General features: G+C 34.6%; 4 protein-coding genes across 6 annotated transcripts; 2 read left to right on the top strand and 2 right to left on the bottom strand.

Moving 5' to 3' along the window:
* Positions 1-500: 500 nt before the first annotated feature.
* On the top strand, positions 501-2,930 carry LOC108917185 (sphingosine-1-phosphate lyase). The gene is made up of 9 exons (XM_018723669.2): positions 501-876; positions 926-1,141; positions 1,198-1,406; positions 1,457-1,693; positions 1,750-1,978; positions 2,034-2,253; positions 2,307-2,453; positions 2,507-2,627; positions 2,679-2,930. The coding sequence occupies exons 1-9, from the start codon at positions 729-731 to the stop codon at positions 2,784-2,786; spliced, it is 1,635 nt and encodes a 544-aa protein (XP_018579185.1). The 5' UTR covers positions 501-728; the 3' UTR covers positions 2,787-2,930.
* A 649-nt stretch (positions 2,931-3,579) lies between these two features.
* LOC108917212 (rho GTPase-activating protein 19) lies at positions 3,580-6,290 on the top strand. Its single transcript, XM_018723697.1, has 6 exons — positions 3,580-3,820; positions 3,872-4,029; positions 4,086-4,295; positions 4,381-5,084; positions 5,211-5,564; positions 5,704-6,290. The coding sequence occupies exons 1-6, from the start codon at positions 3,696-3,698 to the stop codon at positions 6,238-6,240; spliced, it is 2,088 nt and encodes a 695-aa protein (XP_018579213.1). The 5' UTR covers positions 3,580-3,695; the 3' UTR covers positions 6,241-6,290.
* A 94-nt stretch (positions 6,291-6,384) lies between these two features.
* On the bottom strand, positions 6,385-7,206 carry LOC108917218 (U6 snRNA-associated Sm-like protein LSm1). Of its 3 annotated transcripts, none has more exons than XM_018723706.1 (4): positions 7,060-7,206; positions 6,726-6,910; positions 6,469-6,675; positions 6,385-6,414 (listed from the first exon to the last, which is right to left on the bottom strand). In XM_018723706.1, the coding sequence occupies exons 1-3, from the start codon at positions 7,112-7,114 to the stop codon at positions 6,502-6,504; spliced, it is 414 nt and encodes a 137-aa protein (XP_018579222.1). In that variant the 5' UTR covers positions 7,115-7,206; the 3' UTR covers positions 6,385-6,414; positions 6,469-6,501. The 3 variants fall into 3 exon arrangements, with proteins under 3 accessions (XP_018579222.1, XP_023311427.1, XP_018579223.1); XM_018723707.1 differs by lacking the exon at positions 6,385-6,414 and adding an exon at positions 6,415-6,426; XM_023455659.1 differs by having other exon boundaries at positions 6,385-6,675.
* A 744-nt stretch (positions 7,207-7,950) lies between these two features.
* On the bottom strand, positions 7,951-9,709 carry LOC108917208 (probable cysteine--tRNA ligase, mitochondrial). The gene is made up of 2 exons (XM_018723694.1): positions 8,932-9,709; positions 7,951-8,877 (listed from the first exon to the last, which is right to left on the bottom strand). Exons 1-2 carry the CDS (start codon positions 9,662-9,664, stop codon positions 8,078-8,080), a joined length of 1,533 nt encoding a protein of 510 aa, XP_018579210.1. The 5' UTR covers positions 9,665-9,709; the 3' UTR covers positions 7,951-8,077.
* Between the last annotated feature and the right edge of the window lie 255 nt (positions 9,710-9,964).

Below are 9,964 nucleotides of genomic sequence, written 5' to 3'. Positions count from 1 at the left end.
ACTATTTTTTAAAATCATATGTAATTATGAATTGTGATCTAATAATTATATCAAAACACTTACAATTATTACGTAAATCTGATAGTCGCTATTAATCAAGTGAGGAAAAAGATATAAAAATTGATTGTTTAATATTTTTCCTTATTTGACTACAACAAAGAAATTACTCTTGGCTGAGGTAGGGCAGAGTTAGTTGATATATAATTTTGTAACACTGTTTACTAACCTTGACTAAATAAAATGATAAGCAGAAATTTGTATTTATATTATAAACAATGTAATCGGAATAGATCGAGATCGTTTTTTTCTGTTTTTCTATATTCATATATTCATAATTTAAACTACTCTAATCAACTACCTCATATTTTATTTGACCTACATGCCCCTAGTTCTAAATATAGTGTTTCAAATTCGGAAAATCGGAAATGAAATACATGTTTTTATTTTCCGAATCCGGGTAAATATAAAAAGAATTTGACCACCTCACGTTCATTTTCCAAAAACGTGATAAGCGAGTGCTTTGTATTAATAGCTAAATTTAAACGCTCCCTGAAGTGTTGTTATAAATATTATAGTACTAATCAGTATCTTATCTGTTTGTGAAGTTGTTATATCAGTAGCACTAGGTTTATAGGTTCAATTACTCTCTGTAATCTATGGGTTCAATTTCAATTAATGAATTTAAAAACCATAAAGAGATTTTGTGAGATTCTACCTGTGCTGCAGAAATGGATATTATAAGACACCCAGTTAGTTCTTTGAAATTTGTTATCAACGATAGCTTCAATGGTAAAGAACCATGGCAAATTGTTACGATTACCACAACTACGATATTCTTGGGGGTCTGGTTCTATGACTTCCTATTTCAAGATGAGAGTGAGTACATAGCAAATGTTTTGTACATATTTATATATGACTTTTGCAGGTATCATCGATAGGGGCAAGAAAACTGTATTTCGATTAGCAAAATTAATTCCTTCTATAAAGAAAAGAATCGACGATGAGCTAAGTTCAATTTCTAAAAACTTCAAGGACGAAGTCGAAGAAAGAACAAAGCACACAACTTACATCACTGAGTTACCTCACGCCAAATTGTCTAAGAAAGACATTATAGAAGCTTTGAATACAAACTTAGGTTTAGGTGAGTTTAGGTTTGTTATTGCTTACACTGTAATGTTATTTGTTAAAAATCTGCAGGAGATTACGACTGGAAAAATGGCTTAGTTTCTGGGGCCGTTTACTACTACAGCCCAGATTTAATTGACGTGGTGAGCGAGGTATACAGTAAAACTTCATACACGAATCCTCTTCATTCGGACTTATTTCCTGGACTGTGCAAAATGGAAGCGGAAGTGGTCCGAATAGCTGCCGATTTATTTAACGGCAACGATGACACTTGTGGCACGGTAAGTATGTTCTTATTTCAAAGATTTTTCCTTATTATAATTCATTTCAGATGACTAGTGGTGGAACGGAATCTATTATAATGGCTTGTAAGGCTTACAGAGATTACGGCAGGGAAGTAAAAGGAATTAAGAAACCAGAAATTATCGTTCCTACCACTGTCCATTCGGCTTTCGACAAAGCCGCACAGTATTTGAAGCTTCGTGTTAGATCCGTGAGAACCGATCCCAATACTTGCCAGGTAGACGTAAACGGTGTCAGGAAAGCTATTAATTCGAATACCATCATGGTAGGAATGTGAATATTCAATTTTTATGTTTTTAGCCATCATATAATTGTTTTTAGATTGTGGGATCCGCTCCGAACTTCCCGTACGGGACGATGGACGATATCCCGGCACTCTCAGAACTAGGAGTAAAGTATAACATCCCAGTACATGTGGATTCGTGTCTAGGAGGTTTTCTGACTTGTTTTATGGAAGATGCGGGGTATCCTATTCCTCCATGCGATTTTCGACTGCCAGGAGTTACCAGCATTTCTGCCGATACACACAAATATGGTTTCACCCCTAAAGGTACTCGATTAAAATCTACGATAATTTTTTTAACCAATGAATGACTGTTTTGTAGGTTCTTCGGTGGTGTTGTATAGAGACGTTAAATATCGCCACCACCAGTACACGGTTACGACAGACTGGCCTGGCGGCGTTTACGGGTCTCCTACTGTGAGCGGTTCTAGAGCCGGTGGCAATATCGCTGTTTGTTGGGCGACTCTGTTGAATTTCGGAAGAGAAGGCTATGTGTCCGCCACGAGGGATATCGTACACACGACGAAGTATATCGAAAAAGGGTAAGTAACTGGAATTACCATTTATTGTTTGATTCACGTTGATTTTTTTTTAGACTGAGACGGATGAAAGGAATATTTATTTTCGGCCAACCAGTGACCAGCGTGATAGCCTTGGGATCGAACGATTTTCATATTTATAGACTATCGACGGCTCTTAAGGAGAGAGGTTGGAATTTAAACGTACTTCAGTTTCCGTCGGGGTAAGTTTTTGTTTAAAAATAAACGGAATTGTCGTATAACAATTAATTTCCAGTATTCATATATGCGTGACACACATGCACACTCAACCCGGCGTTGCCGATAGATTCTTGAACGACGTACGAGATTCTCTTTTTGAAATCATGAAAAATCCGTCGTTGCCGGTAGAGGGAAAGGTACTTATTTACGTTTTTTACCTGTGGAATATTTCAAATTTTTATTTTCAGATGGCAATTTATGGAGTAGCTCAGGAACTTCCTGACAGGAGTATCGTTGGAGACTTCACGAAATTATTTTTGGATTCGACATACTACGTTCCAAAAAGGGGTAATTAAGGGCATTTAAGGTGTAATTTTTTTGATACTGAAAGACGAGGATGAGACTATATTATTGAAGGTACAAATATGATGATCACGTGTTTTATTATATGTAATTATTTTATTATGTGTTTAAAAATAAATAAATATTTATTTTAAATTTATTGCCTTATCCTTAAATAAATGTAATAAATGAAGTGGTGACACAGCCATTTTCATTTTATCAAAATTAACGTTGAATGTTCGTTTTTTGCCCGCCTGTTGCTGTATCTCATCAGGTGGATTGATATTAAGTAGTTCACTTGAACTGGGTCAACATCAGAGATCATTGACACAGATTCACAAACTTGAACTAACATTTTAATTATTAAATTATTTAAAAAGTATTTTAAATCTATTAGTAGATACGTATTATTATTTATTTTTTTATTATAAGTAAGTAGGTATAATGATCAATTTGTTTAAAAAGGTAACGACAAATAATACGCATGCAAATTAGTTTTGGAGCCCAGTGTAGACATAGACAAGAGATTAAAGGCAATCCAAAAAGCTAATTACAACTCAGCTATTTATAATATTTATTTAATTAAAAAAATATACAATTGATCTACGATTGTCTGAATGCCATTCTATTCCTATATGATCAGTGCTCAATGCTATAACTCCTTTAGTTTTCCCAAAGATGGCACTGAAATTTATATGTTGTAAAAAAAAAAATTCGATGTAACCTTGTTTTGAAAGATAACGTTCGAAAAAGCCATAAATACGGTAAACAACGTGTGTATATATTATTTAATTAACTTAAGTTACGAATTAATTGAGATTTAAAATGAACCTACCCAATAGGTTTACGTTTATCTCCTTTCAAATGAATGAAGATCCCTAAAAATAGTTGCTGAAGTGCCTCATTGTTATCAAACAATAGTTATGTGTTCAACAAGTACCTTAGACGATGAGTCTATCGCCGAGAGATTTAAAAGGGAGTACACCGAACAATTCCATATTCTAGTACGGATGCATCTTTCTTTCGTATTAGATTTAAACACAGATAGGTAAGTGTTAAATGTATTATATTAACTGCATAATAAAACTAGCACTTCTAGCAGTGATTGTTTCTCGGAAAAAGGTAAATTTAAAAAATGGAATCTTGTACCATTCGGAAAGAAATCAAAGGCTCGTGGTATTATGGAGGGTGCTCCTTTAACTCAAGAAGGAATATGTCAAGTCTATCAGTTAATAGAATTTTTGAAAAAGGAACAAAGTGTGTCTGAGTAAGGTAATTTCTGAGATTTTTTAAATTGTGTGCCTTAATTCTAGATATAAAAAGTGAAGGAATATTTAGGAAAACGGGGTCTTTAGAGAGACAACAGGAGTTAAAAAATTTGTTAAGTCAAGGTATTACAGTTCAGTTAGAAGGAGGGGCATACAGTGTACATGATTGTGCGTCCGTTCTTAAAAGTTTTTTAGCTGATTTATCCGATCCCTTGTTGACCGAAGCTCATTTTCCTGCATACTGCCAAATTGCAGGTATATTGCTATATTTAATATAAAAAATTATAGATTCTCAGAATTATCTTTTTCCCAGTTATTTAAAAAATACACGATTTTTCAGAATCTTGCGGTATTATTCGCCAGTCAACTCAGGAAAGCAAATTGTTAGAGGCATTACAACTTTTGTTATTGCTCCTACCCATGGAAAACAAGGTTTTGTTGAAAGATATTTTAGATTTACTGCATCTAACGACATCGTTTGAATCACAAAACAGAATGTCCGCCGATAATTTAGCAAAGTTATTCGCACCTCATTTATTATGCCCTAGAAAGTTATCTCCTGAAAGTTTGCTAAAAGATTCACAGACCTTATTCGGAATAGTCAGTTTCATGATAAAAAAGGCACCGGAGTTGTTCAAGATCCCCGCAAAACTTATCGTCGAATTCAGGGCAAGATACGAGAAGAAGAAAATCCTCTCGCCCACTAAAAGACTGAACGAATCTATGACGGACGCAGCTAGCACGGTTTTTACGTTCGTAGATCACGAGAGAACTGCCAAAGAGAACGAGTCGAACCCAACAGAGACGGCTTTAGCCCAGTTGTACGCGCACATCCAAAGCCTACCTGAATCCTCCAAAAAAAGGAAACTAGTCAAACAGTTTAACAAAGAAAACGGGCATGGTACGCCTTTGCAAGTTATTCGTAGCGGTGTTTCTAAAAATAAGAGCTTCGGCGATTCGATAAAAAGGCACATTTTCCAAAAGGCGTTGGCTAGGAAGAAAGGAGTGGCGCTGCTTCGGTCTTCCAGCGACGAAATTTTAAGTGTGAGTACGCCCCGACTTAATCCTATTGTTAATCCATTACACTTTTTAACATTTTCACGTTGTGCATCTCCGTCTATCGCTTCTGTGTTTTTCTCGAACAGTTGCATGCTTTCATTTGAATTGCAGACTCCTCAGCATTCACCGTCTATCGTAACAAGGGCTCGACTGTTTTGCCACAACTGCGACTCGAGTACAGACGTAAGTACAGAAAACGGTGAGAAAATTAAAAATACGAATTCCGAATCGAATTCGGAAATTGTCTCTGTGGAAAATACTTCCAAGGATTCGAAAAGGAGCAGGTCTGAACCCGATTTGAGTTGCGAGGAGGACAATCGGTCACGTAAGGTGTATTTAACTAGTACCCCGGCATGTTTGCCCTTACGGGCACGTCCGGATATCATTTTCACCCCGGAAGAGCGAGAACGTAGGTCCATGTCGCCTATTACTAGGTCGACGCAGCGCATGACCAGGGCTATGCAGGTTGGTGAAGTGTTTTTGATTTGCTCTTTGTGCGTTTTAATTTTTTCTTGCAAATAACCCATAAAATCTATTTTTATTAATCTTTTAACTAAGCCAGGTCTTTTCAGTAGCGATTTTGAATACAGTTTTAAATGTTTAGGAGACTATGATGACCCCGAGAAGTCGTAAACCCGTTTTAGTCCTTTCCGGAACGAACATCAATACGTTGCACAAAGCGGGACAATCGAACTGCGTCATGGATAAAATGGAAGAACTAACGGAAAATTCCATTGAGGAGAGCAGTTTCGAGCGGGTGCCAAATTTTAAAAAATCGAAAAGCGAAAGTGATATATACGATTCGAGAATGTCGAAAATACCAAAGATGAGCAAGTCCGATGCGTCCTCTTCGTCGATTTCTGATACTTTTAGGGAATATTTATGTAGTAGAGAGATGGAGACTCTGTCCTCGCCTGTGGATTCGAGTTTTTCGAGCAGAACTGATGATTTTAATTCAACCGATTTTAATAATTTAAGTAACAGCAAACTGACCGACTCTTTACTTTATTGTTTAAATGGAAACGATCCTGACGATATCGACGCGATGGACAAGAATTCGGAGCAAGAGAAAGAGTTAATTCTGAAACCGAAACAGTTCGACGAGAACGGGAAACCTATTATGTTCGAAACGTCCTTTTGACGTTCATTTTTAGGTTTACTTGAATTTAGATATATTGTTACATATTTTTATCTATATTAGATTTATTTTAGAAAAATCGAATTACGTGTTTTATTAACCCGTTCCCCAATTTTTTATTTGTGGTTTTAATACTAAATAAACTTGTTAAAAATGAGCATTTTAATAGAAATTGACCTGAAACATAGTCTTCTTAAAATTTCAATAATATTAATCGAATATCCTACTTACAATTACAAAATAGATAGTTTCAAAACATAAAGATTAAAACATATCATCATGCGTTAAATCCGATATTAGATGTAACCCTCTCTCTTTTAGGGCTTTGGAAAGCAGTCTCTGCTTTTCTTGCTTTGTTTCCTGTTCTTTTCTCTGGGCATCGAGGATGTCGTCTACAGAAACTTCTGTCAAAGGTAACTCGCTCTCTTTTTCTGCATCCTAAAAGTCGTATTTTATATAACTATGTTTTTAATTATGATTCAACTTACTATTTCTCCTAAAAGCACAACGTTTTCACCTCTGACAATAAACACTCCTCTAGGTATATCTCCATATTCCTTGCCTACATGTATACGTTCGATAGTCTTGTGCAAAACCAAATTAGCAAACTGATCGACACTTCTTAAGTAACCGATCAATGTTCGTCCATCGCGCAGTAAAACCATTAGCTTCTCTGAAAATTAAATGCTTCTATTACAAAGTTTATAGCGGTTTGAATTTTCTCAATAAAGAAATATATAATCACATACCGATTACATATATATCTTTTCTTTATTATTATTGACTTATAGTATTTATGTAAAAGAAATTAAATTTTATTACTGTCCAACTCATCCAATAAATGGGCAGTTCCTTCCAGTTCTGGTTTATTCATCATTTGAAAATATTTTCAAATATCCAAATATAATAAAAATATAACCACAAATTTAAAAATTTCAGATATTTCTTCTACTGACAATTTAGTAATTTAGTTTGTACATCGAATTAGCGAAATAATACAATTCCATTACTTCGAATTTTTACTTTCCACTGTTCGCAATAAATAAATGACAACTTGGTTTTATTACTTGTGACCACAGACTTCTGCTTGTGATTGGAGGCAGCGTCCCAGTGAGGAGAGTGTAGCGGAGGTTTAGAGAGAGAGAGAGAGAGAGAAATGGAGGGTATTTCCATTCTCTCTCTAGCAATATGCACTCGCGTGCTCATATAGAGAGATAGCAAATACCCTCCAATACCTCTCTCTCTCTCTAAACCTCTGCTACACTCTCGGACACAGACGCTGCCACCAGTAGTATATGAAGCTTGAAGCTTGTGATTTGCGGTTGCAGCTGACCCCTAGTTTTCTGAATGTCAGTTGGATAAGATAGCAAGTAGGTAAATAAAATACGGCTAATAATTAGATACCACTAGCACTAGCACTACCAGCCAAAGTTGTTAGTTCCACTGTACCACGAGATCGATGAAATGTTTTTAGTCAATTGGCTAGATTTTCAAATATCACTTTGGCGATTGGGTTAAGCCGCTTTTTTTAAAAAATATATATTGTTTAGTGCCGCAGTAAAATAGTTATGTATATTTCAGAATTTTATCATAACGCTAAGGCTTTTTTAATAGCTATTAAGGTTTTGTTTTGTAAATTGAAACATTTTGGAAGCTTTTGGTACACTGCTAAATAAATTTTTAAAAAATGGTCCTACAAAATTGTACTTTATTTTGTTACATAATTATTTATATTTACAGAAAAATCCATAATAAAGATAATAGAGAATAAATATAACAGACATTAGTATAACTTGGATACTCGGTAAAAATTCTAATAAGGAAAATTTCTTTCGAGATGTCACCTAGACCATGAAGACGTCTTTGTGTAATCCCTTACGACAATATTATTTTCTTTAAGTTGTTCTCTGATATTATCACATAGTTTTAATATATCCTTATCTTTTTTTTCTATACCAATTAATCTTACATCTTGCCGAAAATCATTTAATATGTTCATTACTTCTATGAAATTCTCAGAACTTCTTGTAGTTCTTTCATCGAAATCTACTCCAAATAATGTTAAAATGCCAGAAAGAAAATTGGATACTGCTGCCACCGAACTTAAACCAATTTGGTTATTTGATGACGTGGTGGTATGGAGCATCGAATTCGTTACGGAGACGAGCTCGTTTAAAGTTCTAATAACACTTGGAGTATCGAAATCATCACACAAAGCATTATGTACACTACTATAAGAGTCGCCGAGCACTTTTAACAGAACATCATTGTTTATAGTAGCTTTCAAATGCCCATTTATATAATCGTTACAAGAAATTATGAGGTTCTTATATACTTGGTAAACATTTTGGGACGTTTCTAAGAGCTCTTTGCTATATTCCATGCCACTTTTATAGTGCGACATAGCACAGGCCAATCTAAAGACCTCAGTTTTAACTTCTTGTAACATCTCTTGAATCGATACGGTATTTTTGAGAGATTTGGACATTTTTTCTGAATTTTTTAAGTGCAAGTGACCAATGTGAATCCAGTAATTAACCCATTGTTCAGTTTTATGGTAGCTACATGACTGAGCTTCTTCGTTTTCGTGATGGGGAAATTTGAGATCCATCCCACCAGCATGAATGTCGATGTTAGAACCTATAATAACATATTGTTTTAATTTAATTATTAAACGATTATATTGAATCTTACCTAAAACGTGTGAGGCTAAAGCCGAGCATTCTATATGCCATCCTGGTCTTCCTGAACCCCATGGGCTATTCCAATATGGTTCTCCCTCTTTACTTTCTTTCCATAATACAAAATCCATATCATTCTTTTTTACACCTTTTTTTGTCTGTTGTTTTGTGCCTTCATTAATGTTTACCAATTTCCCATAATTATCATTTTCTACAGAAAAATAAACAGAATTATCTTTGGCCATGTAGGTTTGACCGTTACTTTCAAGTTGTTTGATGAAATCTATTATGATATCCATGTTGTCTGTTACTCTTAATATAATATTAGGTTTTGCGATTCCAAGACTTTTTAAATCTTCAAAGAATTCCTTTTCATACATTTTCGCGACATCTTTATACGTTTTTTTCATTTGAATTGCTCTTCTGATAATTTTGTCATCGATATCTGTAATATTCATTACCGTTATGAGATTGTACTTAAAATAATTCTGCAGTATTTTCTGAATTATATCTAATTTTACATAGCAACTAGCATGTCCAATATGAGAAGAATCGTAAACTGTTGGACCACAAGTGTACCAAGTTATTAGATGCTTGTCTCTAATGACTAAGGGTTCCTTGTTTCTCGTGATACAATTGTAAACTTTAATTTTCGTATCAAATCCTTCCGGTTTCGTCCAGGTATGGATTGGATGAAACTTTAAGAAGCATTTTTGAACTTTTAGAATTTGTTTACAAATTAACATCTTACAAAGTAAGGTTATGACGAATTGAGGTTAACTTAACCTTAATGTTGCCACTGACACTGACAACTGTTGTTTTTTCTTTTTTTTATGGTCCTCGTTCAGTAGAGATGACAGCAGTTCGTTTAAACTACTCATATTTTTATGAAAAAAAAAATAAAAATGTAGAAAAGTACAACACAAATTAGAATACAACATAAAGTAGAACCACAGCATAAGAAGAAATATATGACGGTATGAAAAACGAGCTACGAGTTTTCGAACTTTTTCTAAATTTTCTGAAAAAATCATTAATTATACACT

Source organism: Anoplophora glabripennis, unplaced genomic scaffold (assembly GCF_000390285.2).
Source record: "Anoplophora glabripennis isolate ALB-LARVAE unplaced genomic scaffold, Agla_2.0 scaffold41, whole genome shotgun sequence".
Taxonomy (NCBI): domain Eukaryota; kingdom Metazoa; phylum Arthropoda; class Insecta; order Coleoptera; family Cerambycidae; genus Anoplophora; species Anoplophora glabripennis.
This window is presented reverse-complemented; position numbering and strand designations above follow the sequence as displayed.

Bases quoted from the DNA above. Each gene is read 5' to 3' on its own strand.
- LOC108917185 (XM_018723669.2), top strand. From the start codon at position 729: ATGGATATTATAAGACACCCAGTTAGTTCTTTGAAATTTGTTATCAAC. The intron at 877-925 runs GTGAGTACATAG...TGACTTTTGCAG, and splicing joins CTTCCTATTTCAAGATGAGA to GTATCATCGATAGGGGCAAG. The intron at 2,254-2,306 runs GTAAGTAACTGG...ATTTTTTTTTAG, and splicing joins ACGAAGTATATCGAAAAAGG to ACTGAGACGGATGAAAGGAA.
- LOC108917212 (XM_018723697.1), top strand. From the start codon at position 3,696: ATGTGTTCAACAAGTACCTTAGACGATGAGTCTATCGCCGAGAGATTT. The intron at 5,085-5,210 runs GTGAGTACGCCC...TTTGAATTGCAG, and splicing joins CCAGCGACGAAATTTTAAGT to ACTCCTCAGCATTCACCGTC. The intron at 5,565-5,703 runs GTTGGTGAAGTG...TTAAATGTTTAG, and splicing joins GCATGACCAGGGCTATGCAG to GAGACTATGATGACCCCGAG.
- LOC108917218 (XM_023455659.1), bottom strand. From the start codon at position 7,114: ATGATGAATAAACCAGAACTGGAAGGAACTGCCCATTTATTGGATGAG. The intron at 6,911-7,059 runs GTAATAAAATTT...TTTAATTTTCAG, and splicing joins TTTATTGGATGAGTTGGACA to AGAAGCTAATGGTTTTACTG. The intron at 6,676-6,725 runs GTAAGTTGAATC...TACGACTTTTAG, and splicing joins TTGTGCTTTTAGGAGAAATA to GATGCAGAAAAAGAGAGCGA.
- LOC108917208 (XM_018723694.1), bottom strand. From the start codon at position 9,664: ATGTTAATTTGTAAACAAATTCTAAAAGTTCAAAAATGCTTCTTAAAG. The intron at 8,878-8,931 runs GTAAGATTCAAT...ATGTTATTATAG, and splicing joins TTTAGCCTCACACGTTTTAG to GTTCTAACATCGACATTCAT.